Here is a 21,084-nt window from a genome sequence, read left to right on the forward strand (position 1 = left end):
CTTCCTTTCCTTTTTTGCCAAAAATATGAAGTGACCCCAAAAAGTATTCACCTGTGTGTGTGTGTGTGTGAGCTGATCAACATCTGATTTTTACAAGATGGTTGTGCTGTGGCAGGGACATGTTTGCACCATGGTAGGGACAAAAATCCAAAGCAGGATTTCCCTTGCTGTGGCAAGGTAAAAAGCTTTCGCAATGGAGGGTTTGCACTGTTAGTTAATCTGGGATTAAGACAAAGAGATCCTGTCTTTATCCCAGATATCCCAAGCTCGATATCAACAACAGCACTGTACTCTGAACAGAGGTGCTGGAGGAGAGGAGGACTTGTAGCTTGATTAAGCAGCGATTGGGCATGAGTGAGGAGACTGGGCAAAAAGATTAGGCTGGACAACACCTAAGACTCTGTCTTGGAGACATATTTCAGGTTCTTCATTAGACCAGTTTATTTCCTCTCTCATGCCACTATATTCCTAAAATTACTCAGTCCTGCATTTATAATCTACAGAGTAGAGGTCACACTTGCAGAGTTTCTTCCGGCTTGAGAGTTGTTTCCTATACGTAAAATGGATTATCATTGGAAATGGGAATCTCTATCAGAAGTGAGGAAACTTTTTAAGTGCAACCACTGTATCTATCTAGACAATCCTAAAGTTCCTGTCGTCATAGGCACTACTTAGATGAATTGTATAAGAACTCAAAGGATCAGATAGGACACATCTTCATATTCTGGAAAAGGGTTTTGGGGTGAATATTTCTATCTCCATTTTTTTAAATGTTCCACGGATTTCCTTTTCTGCATTTTCCTGTTCGCATTTTCTATTTTCATTGTTTATTTTTCTCCTTGCAGTTACCTGCTTTTCATTTCCCATTTTTCTCTTCCCCTCAGCATTTTTTCCCTTTCCTCCCTCTTATAGGCCCCTCTGCCTTCTCCAGACGCATGCGCAAATAAACACACACACAAGCACATGACAGTATCTTCATGTCCTTAGTCCCCTCAGATAGGCAGCTCTGAATTCAGTAATAGGATTGGGGAGGGAAGCCTCAATGTGTCAAGACAGCCTGAGAGCAGAGGCTAAATGGGTGACCAGGATTGCAGAGGGAATCAATCAAGAGAGGTAAATCTCCCTTCCCCCACCCGCTCCAGTGACCATGCACTTATTAGGATCCTTCAGCCAGAACTGGGTGCGATGGCAGAACATACAGAAGGGAGCCCTGATGCCACGGGCTGCTTTTCCTGCACTAAAGGTTAGTGCTGTTTCACTCCTCTTTGAGCATTGGGACAGCCACTCTTTTCCAAGTACAATTTCTGATAGGCAAAAGCAGATTAGAATGTGTAGCTGATAAACCTTTATTCACTTGCAACACCTTCCTTATTAACTTAAGTGTCTGCAGAGAGAAGCAGATGGGTGCTGAGTCTCCATAGAGAGCAACAGAGACACAGAATGTCATTCTGCATTGTTTGAACTTTCATGCAGCAGGTTTCAGGCAATGTTAGCCATGGTATCTCTGGGACATTTCAGGTTTAGGGGTTACACAGGGCTGTGGGATGAGGAAGAAATGTAATATAAGGTGCAAAGAAAAGAAATAAAATGTATACATAAAATAGAAAGGGAGTTTTGCCTCACACTCTGTTTCACAACAGATTAGAATAAAATCTTTTACTTCAGGAAAACTGAATCCCAATCCAGGCAACATAGCAAGTGAAATAAATGACTATTGTGGTCTCAGAGTTGTTGCTAGTTGACATTTGCCATCCTCACAAAACCACTGCTTATTGTGGTATATTTTTCAGTCTCTGTTCAAGACAAGTTCAGGAGTCAGTGGCAAGAGTACTGCTAGTCAGGAACAAGGTGTTTCAGGCTGACCTTGGATAGAAAGTAGAACTGTCTGGGAAGTTTTCAACAAAATGTTGTTTTCATTGGAAAATGTTGATTCATTGCAACCTTTTTGTGGAAAAGTATATGTTTTGATGAAATTTTCCTTGATGAAGGTTTCTCAGGCCTTGCATGGAATTTCACATGGGGGGAAAGCAAGACACCCTCCCCCCCACCCCGCCGAATAGCCAAGGCACTCACCTAGACTGGGAGAGACCCAGGCTCAAGATCCTTCTCCAAATTAGGCAGAGTAGGAGTTGAACCTGGGTCTCCCACATCCCAAGTGAGGGCCCCTAACCACTGACCTATGGGCTATTCTAGAGCACAAATCTCTATCACTCCCTCTCACTGCTTTTTTTTTTTTTTTCCTAAAAAAGTTTTGCAAGGTCTTGGTTTTGTTCCAGTGCAGAACAAAAACAAATTCTGAAAACAGAATTCTTATTTTTCAGTCCTAGGAGGAAGCTTACATAGTTCTTGCCTGAATAATGCCTACCTCTCACAAGTAGCTAGGACTGTCTGTAGCTTATATGAGCCTCAATATTCACTTATTTTTTAAAAGAAACTAAAATTAATATGGGCACATGAAATCACTTTTTTTTTATCCCTTTGCTTAACATGTTTTGGGGATGATCATTCTGCTCTTACTGAACCTAGACTGGTAAGGAATCCTCCTTGTCTCAAATGTGATAACTGTCTCCATGCTGATATAATAACCTGAGGGACATGGCAGCCTGCTGTGTTAAATAATGCTTTCCTGGTACTGATGGTCATACACCAGCAGCTCATTTGCATCCTGATTAAACTGAGTTTATGAGCATGCCACGTAGTTTTCTTCCCCTTTGCTTCATTATGCTGCTTAAATACCTTGTGTTTCCATGTTCGTGTTTCAGATTCTGTTCTTCCTGAAGGAGATTGATGACTTGAAGTTTCAGTATGAACAGATGATCTCTGAGCTCTTGAAATGGATTAAACAGAAAGTAGTAGAGTTGGACGATCGCCACTTTCCCAATTCCATACAGGACATGTGGATGCTCATGGCCAACTTCAAGACCTTCCGTACAGTAGAGAAGCCCCCCAAATACCAAGAAAGGGGCATGATTGAAGCCCACTTTTTCCACATCAGAACCAAGCAAAGAGCCAACAATCAATGGCCATATCTGCCCCCTGAAGGCAGGACACTGCAAGATGTGGAAAAGCACTGGGTCATTTTGGAGAAAGCGGAGCACAGCCGGGGAGAAGCACTGCAGCAGGAGATGCAGAGGCTGGAGAGAGTGGAACAGTTGGCCCAGAGGTTCCTGAAGAAAGCAACCCTGCGTGAGTCATACTTGGAGGACATGATGAAGGTGCTCGAGAAGCAGGACTTCCAGCCAGAGAGTGTGGACAAGATGGAGGATGCCACTAAGAAGCTTGAGGCTATTGTGGCAGATGTACTGCCCAGGGAGCAGCGCTTCAGAGCACTGGCTGACATGGCGGCTCTTATAACCCGAGAGAACTACCATCGCAAGATCCAGATCATGAAGAAGTGAGTCATGCTAGTGGAAATGGGCAGTCGTGGAGACTAAACAAGTTATGATACTAAGTGGATGTGGAAGAGGAGGGAATAGTTCAACAGCTCTATTCCACAAGAGTAGAGGTGGTCAGAGTTCTCCCCCCTACACACACACATGCTCCACAAAAAATGTAAATGAAAAAGTGTTTCATTCTCATTAAAATTTTAACTTTTTGTTGAAAAAAGAACCTCAAAAACTGGGGAACAAAAATTGGCTGATAAAAATACATTTTGAGGAAAGCTGACACTTAATGTGAAATGTTTGTTTTGTTGAAAACCCAATCTTCCATCAAAAGAAAGTTTCAGTGGAATATTTTCAGCCAACCCATCACATATCTCTTTTAGTGCGTGGTTTGAGAGGTTCAGATAGCCACAAATCTTCAGGTGCCTCTCTAGTTCCCAGATTGGGCTATAAATCTTGTGAGATCAGGACTTCTAAGATGATCAGTAATTCCTGGTTTGGGACTTCATGGAAATACTCTAGGAACAACCTTCCTGTGGTATTTTAGTAGTTGTCTATTCTAGACTTAACCAAAGCCAGAAGCATGTGTGAAAATAATAAAATGCTTAACCAAACTCCACAGAAGTTTTGGTTTTGATTTGAGGTACAGTTTGAATTATTTTTTATCTAAGCTGAGTCATTTAAGGGGCCATCCCTTTTTTCAAACCTATTTACTGTCTCAGGCAAAAAGGACATGGGACATCAGAGATGAGAATCCATGCACAATAGTTCCTTAAACAAGATTAATGATTACATATTAATCAAAATATCTTCCCAAGGACCATATTAATTGAGAGGATATAGTGTGCTGAGCCATGTGACCAGTGTATGCTTCATTAGATGACACGTATACTGTATATGACTCTAGGAACCCTAGGTGTTCATTTAACTCTTCTAAAATTGTAAGCCCCATGTGTCAACAGGGTCTTTTCCCATGCTGTCCAAAGCATCAGATCCTTGTGGATGAGTCAGTCCTTTCTCCTCCCTTCTTTACAGGCAAGAGGACATTTCCCAACAGTGGCAGGATCTACTGGAGCAGCTCCAGAGACACAAACGCTCTCTGGGAGCAATGCAGGAAATTCTGGGCCTTCTGAGGGACATTGATACCATTACAGAGGAACTCAAAGGACTGCAGGTACCAACCCCTCTCCATCAGCATGTGGGCTGGGCACACAATTTGCACCACTACAAATATAAGTAATTGCAGCAGACACAGTATTCCAGTGACAGTTGTGGATTGCAATGTCTATATTGTGCTGGGAATTGAGCATATGGCTAGAATTTTCAAAAGTAGGCTGCTGAATCCATATAAAGGCACCTAAATAAAAACTGCCCTCATTTGCAGAAGTACCAATCACCACAATTAAAACGGAAGTCACTTAGTATAGGGGATAACTGAAGTTTTAGATCCCATTGTGTGGTAACTGGTAACTGCTGAAGGGTGTAATGGCAGCCACTCTAAATATGTACTTTTGCCTTGCCCTGTACTGTGCAAGAGAGAGAATATTATGGATTGTGCTGAACATGAAGTATAAAAACCGTTTTGTTTATGGATCCAGCAGTTTATGTAAAATTGTGAATTGCAAATTGGAGACGGTGACTAGCTGTTCTGAATCTCTGAGCCCTAGCCTTTTTTCAGGAAAGAAAATACTGTGTACTGGTCATTATTGCCACTAGCTGGACACTTGCCTCCAAAACCAAGCATGTTCCACAGAGGAAAACAATACAATTATAATCTACTGTGGAAGGGGAGCCTCCTAGATTTCTTCAGATAAAAACTGAATCAAGCACACTTATAATGAGTCATATAGGAGAGGTGTACTCAGTGGGCACGGTAAATGCTGGACATAAGCAGTGATTCTGGGAGTGAGAAGTGACTCTTGGTTAAAGAATATGACTACCTCCCCCACATCCACTGCAGCAGATAAAAGCTAGGGATTGTGGGTTATATCTTGTGAATTTGAAGGAGGGGATTGGTTATGTATCTCCTTCCAATCAGCCAGTTAGTGCTTCCAAAGAGTTCAAACCACACACCCATTTATTCATTTGGGTCCAATCCAACATCTGTCAGAGCCAATGGGAGTCCTTCCATTGATTTCAGTTCCCTTTGGATCAAGTTCTTAGATCCCTGGATGGCATTGTCTGCTCACCCATAGGAGAGGGTGAGATCATAGCGCTGATAATTTCTCACTTTTGGTTTCTAGGCACTAGTGACACCTCAGGATTATGGGAAGCAGCTCTTGGAGGTAGTAGATTTGCTGCAGAAGCACAATTTGGTTGACTTCCAGATCACTTCCTATGATGATAGGGTGAGATACATCACCCAGAGGACAGCAGAGGTCACCAAGGGCAAAGCAATCAAGTCAGATGTGCTTCACGCCAAAACTCGGATGCTCCATCAGCTGTACCAAAACCTCATAGCTCTCAGCAAATCCCGGTAAGGCTCTCCTTATGGTCTAGCTCTTTCTGATTAGAATGGTGGATCCTTTTAAAATGGAGATAATGGGAGGGCCAGAATCTAGAATTTCTCATTTCTCCACATATAAAGCTATAACAGACCCAGCAGAGAAGGAGATAATCACAGAGGGAGCTGATAGAACCATAGCTTTCCCTGTGCTCGCTTTGTTGTTCAGGCTTCAAAACTGAAACTAACACATTGTTGCATTGGGGTTGGGGGGAGAGCTCAAACATTTAAAGGGACAGTACATCACACTGACCATAAGGATCATCAGCTATCATAGACTGAGAGGGAACTTCAGTGTGAAAGTTCATTCCTAGTTGCTTCTATGTGATCTGGACCTGATATGGCTGATTCTCTATCTCCTGGGTTGAGAGAGGAATTTCCTTTTGGCTTCCTCGTGTTGTCCACCCATAACTCAGCCATGACTCGGAGGTACCATGGGAATTCAATCTCTGAATTTTCTGCTGTGCTGAAGCCCTTTAATTAATCTATTCTCTGTTTCTACGTTGTACCTGAAATCCTAGCACTGACCGAGCTGTATTGCTTGTTGCCTTGTGTTAGACAATCCCAGCTACAGGAAGCGTTGAAGCTTTTTGAGTTTTTCCATGACTGTCAGGAAGAAGAGTCATGGATCTCTGAGAAATGGCAAGTAGTGAGGACAGCAACATTAGGACGAGATCTCAGTCAGATTATTGCCTCCATTCAGAAGCACAAGGTACACTATTTTGTTGACTGGTGTCTGTTCTCTATATTGAATCTAGTCTTTCATAATTTATCTAAACCAATTGTCAGAGCATTTATGCCTCAAATTAAGCTTCCTGGCTGGCTTTTGGAACCTGAGAAATCATGCATCTTAGGGATCCCTCACAATGGGGGACAGTCCTATGTTTAATATGGGATTGTGGATGTGCAGAACAAGCAGAGTGAAGCTCAGTGTGCTATCCATTAGGCCATTTTGGTGGATGGGAGAAGAAGATGGTTCTTATCCACTCACCCTTCCCAAAGGAGGTACACGGGGAGAATAAGTAGAGTAGACATGCCATAAATGAAGGGAAAATGACTGAGCTGTGGTAAAGGAGGGGTGGGAAACCCTAGAATAACATTGCTGGGACCTCCCAGAAATTTGCTGCCAGCTCTCCCTGTGAACTGGACACAGGTTGAGGAGAAAAGCTTCATTTCATGAAGTTCCATCTCGTTGATGACGAGAAATCACTGTGGCAAACAGATCTGAAGACTTGAAAAGGCAGTTACAGAATTTAAACAGCAATTTCTGACGTGCAGCTCTTTATAATTAGGAAGTCAACAGTAAAGGCATGAGAGCATGTCCATGAACCATAAGATCTCTAGAGACGTGTGTGAGAGAGGATGAGTGTGTGTTGGGAGTGGAAGACATAAGGCTGCCTACTCAATGGATGACAGCTCCCCCAGAGACCATCCTGTATAGTATGCTGCTGGAATGGGGAAGGGAAGTAACTCAATGACTATCATTAGTACAATAGTTGGGTGAGTGAAAAAGAGGTATTAGGGCTCAAAGGACAGTGTTAACTATGGAGAAAGGGGCAGTGTCCGAATGGAGGGAAAACAGAATCATTACACATGTTAGTTTTATAGTATCTGACAGAAGAGTCTGGCAGTGGGAAAAAGCCACAGCTCTCCTGCGACAGGTCAGTTCCTTGAGCCTGTAAGTCTCCACTACTCATTATCATGTCACTTTATTTGGCAGGCTCTAGAAGTCGAGTGCAACTCCCACATGGCAATTTGTTCCAATGTAGTGAGGAAGGGCTGGGAGCTAAGTCAAAGGAACCACTCAAACCAGAGGGATATCCAGATGCAGACAGACAGCCTCAAGAAGCTGTGGCAACAGCTCCAAGATGAGGTGGCCAATCGTAAAATCCGCCTGCAGGCAGCTGCTTTAATCAAACAGGTAAACAAGGCTGCAGTTTTTGCATTTTGTAACAGAAAGAACAAGAACTCATTCTATTTCTGCTTGTGTCACCAGATTGGGATTTATGTAACGAACACAAGAAGAGTCTGGAAGCAATAAGCTTTGCTGGGGTGAAACAAAATATCTTTCAACTCACAGGATATTAATCAATTTTTTTTTAATCAGAGTGCTGTGTCTCTCACTTTGTGTAGCTCACAAGTCCTTCTGGTCTTCTGTAGGCAGACACCAGCTGTGTGTCATAACTGCTGATTTCTGTTTTCATTTGGCTACTGTGAAATGTGCCCCAAACACTATATTCCAGATTCTGCTTTCCTTGTTCCTTAGCATAATAACTGATACATGCAGACTTTCTGGCTGTCAGCTATTCTGCATGTATGAAGCACTGGGAGGGAAATTTTGACCTTCAACTCTGAAAATTCAGGCTCCCAGCATTTGAGGTCAGATTCATCTCTTCTGCAAGCCAGCCAATAGAGGGCAGTGGTACCTAGCTAGTCGAAAACACATATATTGACATTCATTCTCAGTTAGAAATACTAGAGTTAAATAACTTTAAAAAAATCTGGCGTGTGAATCAGCTTCCTTGTGGGTGAGACCAGGGTGACTGTCTGACACTCTTTTTCTGTAGAAAAAACTGGGATCAGTCCCAGTTCAGAACTCATAGACTCCCCCATTCTATCCGTGAAATGCCCCGACAAAGAGCCAAGCCACCAGGCCATCCAGGCTGCTGATAATGGTTAAGTAGGAGGGTCCTTTTGTCTTTTGAGTGGCTTCCAGGAAGCTTTCTTTCTGACTGGCTTTGGGTCTGCTCCCATCAATTGACCTGTGTTGATAGAGTGAGAATTCTTCTGTTTTCCAAAAATCTCTGAGAAACAGATTTAATGGTGCATTAGAATATTGCCTGCTGTATTTATGTTTCTGATTCAGCACTGCTGTAGCCACTCTGCTCTACCTGGCATAATGCCATCTGAGATAGTTACATTGCTAACTTCGCTGAATTGTTGTACATTCAGTGCAAGACTGCTGCTGAGCCAGGATGTGCTGGATACACAATATATGAGAAATACGTTGTGAACATCATGCAATGGATGAAAGTCTCTCCTGAGGAGCCTCAACTGAACGAAGAATGGGGGGATTTTTCAAAGGCACAGTGGCAGTTAGGTACTAAACTCCAATGGGAGGTATAGGTATAGCTGCCATTTGTGCCTTTGAAAATCTGTCCCATAAAAAAGAAATATCAGGCCACAAAGCTTGGATCCTGACTGAAGTTTCCCCAAAGTATGAGGAGTGATTAGTGTTGTTAGATGTTTGGCTGCGTGTGTGTGTTCTCTGTGTACTGTCCCAGCTCTGCACAGATAGTTGGCACAGCAGACCTCGATCGAACTGCCCAATAACCACAACCTCGGTTCGTAGCAAAGGCACTTGGGCAGGTTTATTGTCAACGAAGCACGGTCCTAATGTCCTGGCTCATTGGTTACAGGTACACAAACACATTGTATGCCTATTGCGATGGACTAGATCAGTTAATGGCGTGACTTTCCATTATTCCCTAGGCCAGCCAAAGACACTCCCTCTGAGATACCTCTTTATACACTGATACAAACAAGTTACGTATAGCCCCTCTGATGTGCCTAGGTGCCACCCTCTGACGTATCTAGGTGACACCCATTCATAGATTCATAGATATTTAGGTCAGAAGGGACCATTATGATCATCTAGTCTGACCTCCTGCACAACGCAGGCCCCAGAATTTCACCCACCACTCCTGCAATAAACCTCTCACCTACATCTGTGCTATTGAAGTCCTCAAATTGTAGTTTAAAGACTTCAAGGAGCAGAGAATCCTCCAGCAAGTGACAATCAAAACATCTCTATTCATCATGCTGTCATCCGGACCTTATCTTTGGGATCGGTCAGCGTGTGCCTGTTATCTTTGGGGAATGTGTTGGTCTCGAGGTGTTCTGGTACCACCCTTCTGAAATGTGTTTGTGTAAGGGCTCTGTACCTAGCATTTCTTAGGAATGTCTGTTTCTGCAATATCAGCCCTGTTCTTGCCAAATTCTGTGAGCAGGCCTGTCTTTTGCTCACAACCTGGCTTTGCTTTATATCAGCAAAGCTTTAACCACTACTTTAGCTCAGGCCTCATACCAGGCCTCTTATACAAGGGCTTATGTCTCAGGCCCTCTTCCTACTACAATTAGAACTGGAACTTTGGTTTGGTTCCATCTCTGATTTAAATACACAAATGCACACATTCAAAAAGCCACTATAAAACCATAATTTACCAATTACACCATAGTATCTCAGATTACCCAATAATAATGTTTTCCCTATCCTTTTCATTCCCTCTCATATTCACACAGAAGCCTGAACATTTCCTTCCTTAACAGATTTTGTTCTCTTTGGTTTGACAAACACTGAATTATTTCCTGTTTCTAGCAGTTTTAAAACTATTATAGCTTTGTCCCTCCCCCAGCTTTTGGGGGGGGAGGGGCGGGAAGGGGGTAGTTTAAATTATTTTTATAATTTAATGTCTTTTTACAATTACAGCCATATAAGATTGCACCCAAACTTTTCCCATGAATTGCAATTTGTGAAGGCTGCTTTCTGTTAGAGAAACTTACTCTGTATCCTCATGATCTATCATTAACTTTTGCGGAAAAACATCTGTTGTTGAAATTGTAGGCCATCCCTACAGTCTGGAAGTATGCTATGTATTATTGATTCTGTTAAATGACAAAGTCTGACTACTGTCTAGTAACAAAGTCTAACTACTGAGTGATTGACTTGGAAACTGGCTAATAAGATTAATGGAGGAAATATTTGGGACTAATTTATTTAATTGTGATCCTGTGAACCATATTGGTGCTAAGCTTGCTGCTGAAATATAATTGGGGTTTCTAAAGAAAGAGCCACCTGATGTGTAATGGTCCTGCTTATATGACCTGCGTATGTGTTATGATTAGCTTCAGTTGTCTGATGCAATTACTGCCCTGTTGACCATTTGCCAGAGGATGGACTGTTGGATGTGTATCTCTTAGGGCTGTTTAATCAAACATTCTCCCCACCTGTGTTCCCTTCAGTACTTTGTTGACATTGATGAAGCAGACTCATGGCTACGGGAGCGGCAGCCCCTCCTGGCCAGTAAGGATTATGGGAAGGATGAGTCCAGCGCAGAAGCCTTGCTACACCACCACTTGCGACTGGAGAAGGAGATCACAGTCTACTGCTTGGAGATGAGGCGCCTGGAAGAACAAGCTGGTACTGTAGCAAAGCAGGCTCCATCTGCGGTATGTGGATATGAGGTTGTGTCCCTCTACTTCCCTTTGTTTTTATTTATTAGAGCTGGTTGGAAATTTAGTGAAATTGAAACATTTTGTGAAAATGTGTCAGTTTTGACAAAACTTCACTGAAAAAAGCATGTAGATAAGGTCAAGATGTTTCAGTCTTTTTGGAATGGAATGTTCTGATTTTCCAGGTCAAAATGACTTTTCATTCCTAATTGAAATGAAAACAAAGTTTTTTGAAATGTTGGAATTCCCTGCTGAACAGAAGAGCCTAGATTCAATTAGCTCTCTTAATTATACATGAGTCAGGGCCCAGTCCCCTGGCTGTCGCTGATGGAATCCTAGAAATACAGTTTTTGGTCATTTAGCATCAAGACTGGCTCATCCACATCACACCTCTCTCCTAGCTCTCACAAATATTCTACTCCTCCCCACCTTATTATTTACTTCCTACTAAATCCAATTCTCCTTCCAAATGGCCATTATACACCACCCACTGCCTCCCTCCCTGCTTTTCGCCAGACTCCAATACTTCACTTACTTTAATCCTCTCACCTGAGGCTTGTGTAATCATCCTGGGTAAATTCAGTTTTTATGTTTGATTCCTCTGCTTCTTGATTTGTCTTGTTAAACTCATTTGATCTTCAGCTGTGGTCTGAATCCCCATTCAATATTTTGGCCGTAATCCTGATTGTTACCTTTCAGATTTCTTTATCTCTGAACGCTCTCTCTATAACAATGAGATATGCAAGATAAGCAACTATTGCAACTGCAATTAGTAGTAAGAGCTGGGAACACCATTTTGTGACCCTCCCTTTTTGTTCCTGCATTACTGGTTTTTAGAGGGAGCATGTAAGTTCAGGAGCCCACAGATGTTGATCAGTGAAGGAAATACAGACGCGCTGATTTTTTTTAACAGTTGATTGTTTGCTGGTTCAATAATTTAAGGACCATAAAAGTGAACCTCTAATGCTTGGCTGTACTTGGTGCTCCCATTCAAGTTCTGAAAACATTTGTTTTTAATCAATATAGTTATCTGGCCCCTAAATTAATTATTACATTATTGACAAGCATTCTTGGGAATTGTAGCCCTAAATATGCAAATCCCTTGATTAAGTTTAGGAATGTAATTTGTGTCCTGACACTTTTGAAATTCACTTGTACTCTTAAGTAGGTGGTTTGCGCCTTGGGTCTGCCTGCTTTGTTCTCTCTCTTAGGTGCTCAGTAGTCTTTGCATCTGCAAGTGTCTAGCTATTGAAAATACATTGACAGGTTGTTAGGGCTTGGACTGGGCCCCCCCGCTCTGCTAGAACAGGACAGCTTGGTGTTAACTGACTGAAATGCCTGCCTGTGGGTGTTTTCTGCCATTTTTAATTATTTTCATTGCACTCATTGAATGGAAGCTGCACTACAAAACCACCAGCAAGGGCAAGGGCCAGCTGCCACATAATGCTGCCCAGTTCTGGTGACTTGCGACTGATGTTGAGTGGAATGTGGCGGCCCAACTACACCTGTTACGGTGTGGACTTAGTGAGGAGGTAAAGGAATAAGCAAAAGGAAAAGAGGAGGTGAACCATGGTGCCGCCTCACCCAGACACCAGGCTGAACGCTCCAGCACCTACCCACAAACCAGTGCAGGTTGGTCTGGTCTGCAAAGCTTGACCCTGGAAGAAAAGGAACAGTGACAGCACAATAACTTATGCTTTTATTGCAGAGCACCGGCATGTGCTCTTACTTCTTGCCCATTGCGGACCTCAACCAGCAAGGAATCAAGAAATGAGTGAACCCAGGCTGTATGGAGGGGTCAGCCTGGGCATCACCAGGGCACTATGCTCTGGAACTACCCCCAAGCCCTTGAGGGAAACCCAATCTTGGACATGCAGTGCCTGCCCACATTTCCAAGTACAGATACTGTTATGTACCATGGAATGGAGCCAAACTAGTTCCCCCTCAGTGGCCCTGATTGATTCAGGAGCTCCGATAATTCAATAGATGCTGAAGACACTCAAACCCTATAAATGCCCCTCTGTTTAACGCCTAGGTCAGTTCTCATAGAGATGATAGATTTGACACAGGAAACAGGACCCCTAGAGGCTGTACTCCACGGATATCAGGATGTACTAAATTCAATGTGATTCGTTCTCCACACTTCCCCTGATTCTCAGCATCACCCAGCTGGATCAGCCCAACCCTTCTATGCTCTGGTGAAAGAAAAGGATCAGTTTCCCTCTGAACACTGCTGAAGGGTGAGCCCCAAACCTCTGGTCCCAGGCTCCTGCAGATGACCAGAAGTGATGGCACCTGTGGGAGAACCACAGATGATGGTGACCAGAAGGAACCATTCCTAAGCCTGAGTTCCCGTCTCACTGATGAGTATTAGGATTCTGTGGACGTCTTTGAAAAGAAAAATGTGGACATGCTATGTCCACATTGGCACTACAACTGCCCCATAGACCTGCAGCCCTTCATGTGCACATCAAGTAAAAGCCTAAAGGCTCAATCCAACACTTCACGTCCCCAGTGGGGCCTCTGGTCCTTTTCAATAAGCAAAAGGATGGAACGCTACACCTCTGTGTCACTAACATGCCCTAAACCAAGTGACGGTCCAAAACTGGTATCCCCCGCTCCTAACTTCGGCGTTTCTATAGTGTGTGATCTACCGGAATTTTCACCCAACTGGACCTCGGTGGAGTGGTGGGAACTTAAAAACTAGTGCGCATTTTGAACCCACTCTGGGCACTTTGAATATTTAATAATGCCATTCAGTCTGACTAAAGCTCCCGCGACCTTTCAACACTTTGTGAACAATGTGTTTAAAGACATCCTGGACCAGTATGTAGTCATCTATCTCGATGACATGTGTCTGTTTTCAGAAGACCCTGAGCGGTATTGTTACCATGTTCATTCCATCCTGAAAAGACTACAGAAGCACAGCCTGTATGTGAAAATGGAAAGTGTACCTTTTGACCCCACTGAACAAAATGATGACATATTAGATAGAGAACTGGTCACAATTAAATCAGCCTTCAAAGAGTGGTGCCATAACCTTGAAAGAGCCTGACAACCAGTTCTAGTCTCTTCGGACCATAAGAACCTTGAATATCTGCGTAAGCTTGTGCCTTGAACCAAAGACATCTCAGGTAGGTATTCTTCTTCCCTTGGTTCAATCTCAACATCACCTGGGAATCAGGAATGGGAAAGTCAATGCCTTATCCTGAAAGGTGGAATAATACCACAAAGGTAAAGAGCCTAACCAAAAACCACCCTCTGTCCTTAAACCTCACAACTTCCTTAGTGCCACCATACACCAAAATCTGATTCATCTAATCTGATCCACTTCTCAAGGTGATCTGTTAGCCCAGAAGGTGATGGAACAACCTGAGCAAATAAGAGCTAGAACCAAAATGCAGTGTTCCACACAGGATGGGATCACATATCTCAATGGGTGCATATCCATTCCACCAGGGTGCCCCTGGTTAGAAGTGTATCACCTCTGCCATGACAATCAATGGTGGGCCATTTTGGCCACCTTAAGACTTTCTACATGGCTCCACATTTCTTCCAGTAGCCCCAGGGCTATGTTGACTCTTGTGACCTTGTGCATGCACCAAGACACCCCATTCTGAGCACCTTGGCTCTTTAGTACCCTTGGAGATCCCACCTAGACCCTGGGCCTGGATCACCCTGGATTTCATAGCAGAATTCCCTGACTCTGATGGCCACACAGTGGTCTTGACTCTTGTTGACCAAAATGGCCCACTTCATCCCCTGTGACTGCCTGCCCTCTGCCGAAACAACCGCTCAACTCCTAGTGGTGCATGTTATCCTTTTTCATGGGCTTCCGGGCCATATCACCTCAGACCAAAGCTCACAGTTCATATCATGCTTTTTGTGTGAAACTGGACTTTGCACTTTTACTTCCTCCCCTTACTGCCCCCAGACAGATGGGCAGACAGAGAGGGTGAACCAAGTACTACAGCAATACGTAAGGTGCTTTGTTAACTACCATCAAGATACGTGGTTCCTCCTCCTGCCTTATGACAAGTTGTCATACAACAACACTGACCATGCCTCCATGGGGTAGAGTCTCTTTTTTTGCAAATTACCGGTTTCTTACTTGCTTCCACCTTGTCTTGTTAGCAACCTCCCAGAACCCAGCAGCTTCCAACTGGATTCTGTGAATTCATCATATTCTGGAAGACCTTAAGGACCACCTCCATGATGCAAAAAAGCACTACAACGAGTAGGCAGACTCAGTACCAGGAAAGCCCAGCTCTCACAGTGTGCCAGAAGGTCTGGCTTGCAGCTAAACACCTCTGTATGAACAGGTTATCCCACAAGCTAAACCACCAGTAGCTTGGACCATTCTGGGTTTTGTCAGTATTCAAATTGCAGCTCTCTCACTCCCTTAAGACATATCCCATTTTCCATGTTTCCCTCCTGAAGCATTCCACACAGAATCATGTTCCCAGCAACTCCCCACACAGGTCCAGGTCCAAGGGCACAAGGAATATATAGTCTGCCCTGTCCTCAGCTGTAAATTGCAGAGCGGGAGACTGTACTACCTCATTGCCTGGGTCCTGAATTGTGCTCCTGGGAACCTGCTCCCCATGTCCATGCCCCTGACCTGGTAAGAAGATTTCATCAAGACCATCCAAGTGCCAACATGAAGGAAGGGTGCCCTCCAAAAGTGGGGGAGAGGCAATGTAAAGATCCATGGGACAAGAACCTGGGTCTGTGGACCCTGAGACAGCTGACATTCCCACATTGCCACCAGGAGCCCATGTAGAACCCCATCCAAAGAGCATTATGGAGATTAGGGGCCGCAGGAAATACCACCCAAAGGATCCAGTGTGGCAGTACTCTGCATCCTTTTGATTGGCCCATGCTCACTATTTAATCCTGGAGGGTGCCCCATAAAGTTGTCTGGGCAACCCAGCAGACTTCTGCCTTGCTGTGACTCCAAACCTCACCTCGCTTTCTGATCTCCAGCCACTGACCCCAGCCTGATTCTGACCCTGACTCTTGCCTATTGATCCCGGCACTATAAATTACTCTGATCCCTGCTTGCCAGCTACTGCCTCATGGCCATCCTTGACTTGTGGACACAAGCGCAGCTGTGACTGCTAGGCTAGATCGCCCACGCCCTGGTCCCCTGCAGTTATGTTCGTGGTATATGCATAGAGATGTGAGATAAAAACATAAAATACTCTTGCTGGTAGGTTGCCATGTAACATTGCTTCGTTTCTTAGAATTCAGAATGATAGATAACACACAAGAACCCCAAAACAGAGTGTGATGACAAAGCTGGGTGCTCACTTCAACAGAGAGGCACAACTCACCCCTGCTTACTCTAGGCTGGCTCTCTGCAGACTGATTCTGAACCCACACTTCCCTATACAGCCCCCTGCCTACAAACAGGACCAGGAAAATCCCTGAAAATTTAAAGTGATAGATCACAATTGTATCATAGCGTTCAATGCATCACACAGGTGCATTTGCAAATTGCAATATCTAACACTTTGAGTCAGACAGATCATTTTGAAAATTTAGTCCTTTAATTTATCCTTAAGGTCAGGGGCTCCAATTATCCAGTGTCACAGACTGATTTTGTTGTATTTTGCTTTAACAGGTGATATCAGTGCCGGTGGTGAAGGCTCAGGTCCAGAGTAGCCTAAACCAAAGGTTCACTATACTACCATCAAGCCGCTCTGTGCGCGGGGGAACCCCGGAAACTGGATTTTCTAAACCACCTGATTCAGATCCTCACTTTATTCCAGAGAACATCTGGAGGACCCAGAATGAAATAAACTTGCTTTATGAGAATCTTCAGACCATGGCTGAGGTATTGTACCTCTTTCAATACTTTGTGCTTGTGTAGCCTGTCTTGGAGATTAATCGTGGGATCTAGTGTCATGCAAAGCCATGTCAGCATGGATTCACCAAGGGAAGGTCATGCCTGACTAATCTAATCGCCTTCTATGATGAGATTACTGGCTCTGTGGATGAAGGGAAAGCAGTGGATGTATTGTTTCTTGACTTTAGCAAAGCTTTTGACACGGTCTCCCACAGTATTCTTGTCAGCAAGTTAAAGAAGTATGGGCTGGATGAATGCACTATAAGGTGGGTAGAAAGTTGGCTAGATTGTCGGGCTCAACGGGTAGTGATCAATGGCTCCATGTCTAGTTGGCAGCCGGAGTCAAGTGGAGTGCCCCAGGGGTCGGTCCTGGGGCCGGTTTTGTTCAATATCTTCATAAATGATCTGGAGGATGGTGTGGATTGCACTCTCAGCAAATTTGCGGATGATACTAAACTGGGAGGAGTGGTAGATACGCTGGAGGGCAGGGATAGGATACAGAGGGACCTAGACAAATTGGAGGATTGGGCCAAAAGAAATCTGATGAGGTTCAATAAGGATAAGTGCAGGGTCCTGCACTTAGGACGGAAGAACCCAATGCACAGCTACAGACTAGGGCCCGAATGGCTCGGCAGCAGTTCTGCGGAAAAGGACCTAGGGGTGACAGTGGACGAGAAGCTGGATATGAGTCAGCAGTGTGCCCTTGTTGCCAAGAAGGCCAATGGCATTTTGGGATGTATAAGTAGGGGCATAGCGAGCAGATCGAGGGACGTGATCGTTCCCCCTCTATTCGACATTGGTGAGGCCTCATCTGGAGTACTGTGTCCAGTTTTGGGCCCCACGCTACAAGAAGGATGTGGATAAATTGGAAAGAGTCCAGTGAAGGGCAACAAAAATGATTAGGGGTCTGGAACACATGAGTTGTGAGGAGAGGCTGAGGGAACTGGGATTGTTTAGTCTGCAGAAGAGAAGAATGAGGGGGGATTTGATAGCTGCTTTCAACTACCTGAGAGGTGGTTCCAGAGAGGATGGTTCTAGACTATTCTCAGTGGTAGAAGAGGACAGGACAAGGAGTAATGGTCTCAAGTTGCAGTGGGGGAGGTTTAGGTTGGATATTAGGAAAAACTTTTTCACTAGGAGGGTGGTGAAAAACTGGAATGCGTTGCCTAGGGAGGTGGTGGAATCTCCTTCCTTAGAAGTTTTTAAGGTCAGGCTTGACAAAGCCCTGGCTGGGATGATTTAATTGGGGATTGGTCCTGCTTTTGAGCAGGGGGTTGGACTAGATGACCTCCTGAGGTCCCTTCCAACCCTGATATTCTATGATTCTATGATTCTAAAGTGTAGGCAGGTGTTTTAACTTTCCTTGCTCAGCTCTGACAATGTGCTGCAATCCTGAACTATGCAGCCCCTGAAAAGACTGCTGGCTGTGCTAAATTGTGTGGTGCTTTTCTGATTTTGACCAACATCATGTCAGCAGTAGGAGAGAAATGAATCATGGATGACATTCAAAACAGTCAGAAATTTCATTTAAGCTTTGAGTGCATTTGGTTCAGGTTTTATCCAGTCTGGCTTGTACATCATTATGTGAGAATCACAAATTAATTTCTGTGATCATCACATTTTCCTCCCAGTTCTTATATTTTTTGGAGAGCAGCTTCCTTCTGCATCCCCTTGACTTTACTGGAGTTTGCCTATTACAGCAAGAGACCCTCTCCTAGGTCGAACAAACATGGGAGGTTAACCCTAAGCCTTGAGGCTGTAGTGGCAAAGACTGGAAACTTTAACACAGATGTTCACAAAAGACCATTAGTTTTTCCCTTTATTCCTCTGTATCCTCAATCTCCAAGGGGTCCCGCCCAAAAAGCTGCTGTGTGAACTCTCCGATTCCTATTTTTCCTGCAACCAGTGCTTGTGCATATGTCTAGGATTAAAGAGGTAATGCTCCCTTTGTAGTGTTGACTTGTATCTTCAGTCAACCAGCACACACCACTACTAAACTTTCTGCTTATCAGGTGTTGTGAGCATCAGTTCTCTGATACTCCCAATTCCTGTTGCCCCAGGAACAAGTATTCCAGGCTCAAGATGCCAATTTGTATTCACTGTGTGTTAGCAGGGAGAACTACCACCAACCTGCCAGGTTAATCTGTATGCTGTAGTTCTTTAGCCATGGGGATCTCTTTCTGCAAAAGGCCTGTGTATCACAGTATTCAGTTCTCCATCTGTTTTACAGCACAGGAAGAAAGGTCTGGAGGAGATGATCCGATTGTGCCGCTTCTACAGCTCCTGTGAAGAGTTTCAGTCTTGGATGGAAGATAAGGAGAAAATTTTCCAGACCCTTCAGCCTGAAGCAGACAATGTGGAGGTCACACAGCAGAAATATGAGGTACCTCATCTCTGCTTGGTGTAGATAACTTGTAAAACAAACTGACCATGGGGGAATGGATGTATGTGAGGAAAGGAGGACTCCAGAGAAGTTGCTTTCAACCTTTTTTTTGTTAACTGAATTTTAATCCATAAGGTTTTGTCTATACAGGAAAGCTTTTTCAGTTAAGCTAAGGTGTGAATATATAACTGCAGATTTATACCAGAATAAGTTGTCCACATGTCCCATGGGATGGGATGTATATTATACCAGAATAAGTTTATTATGTATCTATGGGCTCAGAGGGGAAACCATATAGGGGAGTATATTCTGTCAAGAGATCGCTGAATGAACAGAGAGAAAAGAAATGAATTGGATGTCAAAGCATAGTAGATACACAAATAGAAGATGAGTGAATACAACAGCTTGTGGAGCACTTTCTGCATAGAGATGCTGAGTTTTGAGTTCTTCACTCCATACATTATCCCTGTATTTTTTTTCTGTTTTAGAGCTTTCTAGTGGAAATGGCTGTGGGGAAAATCCAGCTGGGAGAGATCAAATGCCTAGCAGATAAGTTTGCAAAGAGCAGTCCCAGCAAACAGAATGAAATCCAAGCCCACCTTAAAGAGATCAGTAGGAGGTAATGCTCCTGATAGAATGGGGAATCACCCCATCAAGGACTTTTCATGCCCTGCATAAACTATCCTGGAGAAAATACCAGTCTGAGATGTTTTGGCACACACAACTGACCTGAGATGTGAAGATAGAGGGTTGTCTATGGAAAGTTGATGTTTGTCACTGCAGTTTGCATTTACTTCACCGGGGAAGCTTTTACCAAACTGGAGATGTAGAATCTCTCTTATCTATAACTTAACCAGCTTTAAATAGAACCATTTGCCAAGAAGAGATAGAATCAAAATCACTAGAATTCTTTGCATCACAGCTTAATGCACACCTGCTGGAGATGTTCTAATAAAATTAGGATAATGATAAGAGGAGAAGCAGGGGGTGGTCTACATGGACTGACTGTGGGGTTTATAGTATTATGACAGTTGTAATGGAAAGTCTATCCTCTGCCCTTGGCAATCAGTCATTGAAAAGAACAAATAGTTTTTACAGGCAGGCAAGGAGCTCCCTTTTCCATGTGAGACCATCTTGCACACTGGACACCTTAATCATCACTTGGCCACATATATGCCTATTGTATGCACCTAAATGCTGATTTGAGTTTCTACATAGAGAATGGGGCCATTCTGTTTACGTGTCCCTGTTTGAAAATTGGATCTTATTGTCCCAACAGTTACTGGCTGGAGATATGGGGAAAAAATATAAATCACAAGAACTATTGCCAGGTCATGGACACACTCATTTTGTCAAGGGGTACAGCAGATGCTTTGAGATCTGAGGGCTTTTTGTTCATGGTCCAGTGGAAAAGATTCCTCATAAGTCCTTATCCCCACCCGAGCTTCAGGGAGCAAAGTGGGGGCAAGTCTGAATTCTGCTGCAGCACCCTAAAGATGGTACATACTCCCATCTGGGCATCAGGGGAGATGCCTGACCCTTGCACAGGAAGGAGAAGGGGTGGAAGTCTCCTTGCACCCCTTGTACTGTGATACAAGAATCAGACTGACAGGTCCTAAATGAATGGATGACGGCAGGTAAAATATACTTTGGAATAAGTCTGTTTTCATTATATTTAAAGTAAAAGCAAGCACATCGTGGGATAGTCAAATGTCACAATGGGCTCTTCTGT

General features: G+C 43.8%; 1 protein-coding gene across 1 annotated transcript in view; it reads left to right on the forward strand.

The window, feature by feature from the left end:
- The window catches only part of SPTBN5 (spectrin beta, non-erythrocytic 5), a 143,786-nt gene that overhangs the window by 10,961 nt on the left and 111,741 nt on the right, over window positions 1–21,084 (forward strand). Inside the window, exons 6-15 of the mRNA XM_077819983.1 lie at window positions 2,763–3,394; window positions 4,419–4,557; window positions 5,627–5,859; window positions 6,445–6,598; window positions 7,607–7,807; window positions 8,839–9,006; window positions 10,909–11,115; window positions 16,745–16,957; window positions 19,200–19,352; window positions 19,841–19,971. Of these exons, the coding sequence (XP_077676109.1) occupies window positions 2,763–3,394; window positions 4,419–4,557; window positions 5,627–5,859; window positions 6,445–6,598; window positions 7,607–7,807; window positions 8,839–9,006; window positions 10,909–11,115; window positions 16,745–16,957; window positions 19,200–19,352; window positions 19,841–19,971 (2,231 nt within the window). The remainder of the gene's footprint in view (window positions 1–2,762; window positions 3,395–4,418; window positions 4,558–5,626; window positions 5,860–6,444; window positions 6,599–7,606; window positions 7,808–8,838; window positions 9,007–10,908; window positions 11,116–16,744; window positions 16,958–19,199; window positions 19,353–19,840; window positions 19,972–21,084) is intronic.

The sequence above is a fragment of the Eretmochelys imbricata genome, chromosome 6 (assembly GCF_965152235.1).
Source record: "Eretmochelys imbricata isolate rEreImb1 chromosome 6, rEreImb1.hap1, whole genome shotgun sequence".
NCBI classification, from domain to species: Eukaryota; Metazoa; Chordata; order Testudines; family Cheloniidae; genus Eretmochelys; species Eretmochelys imbricata.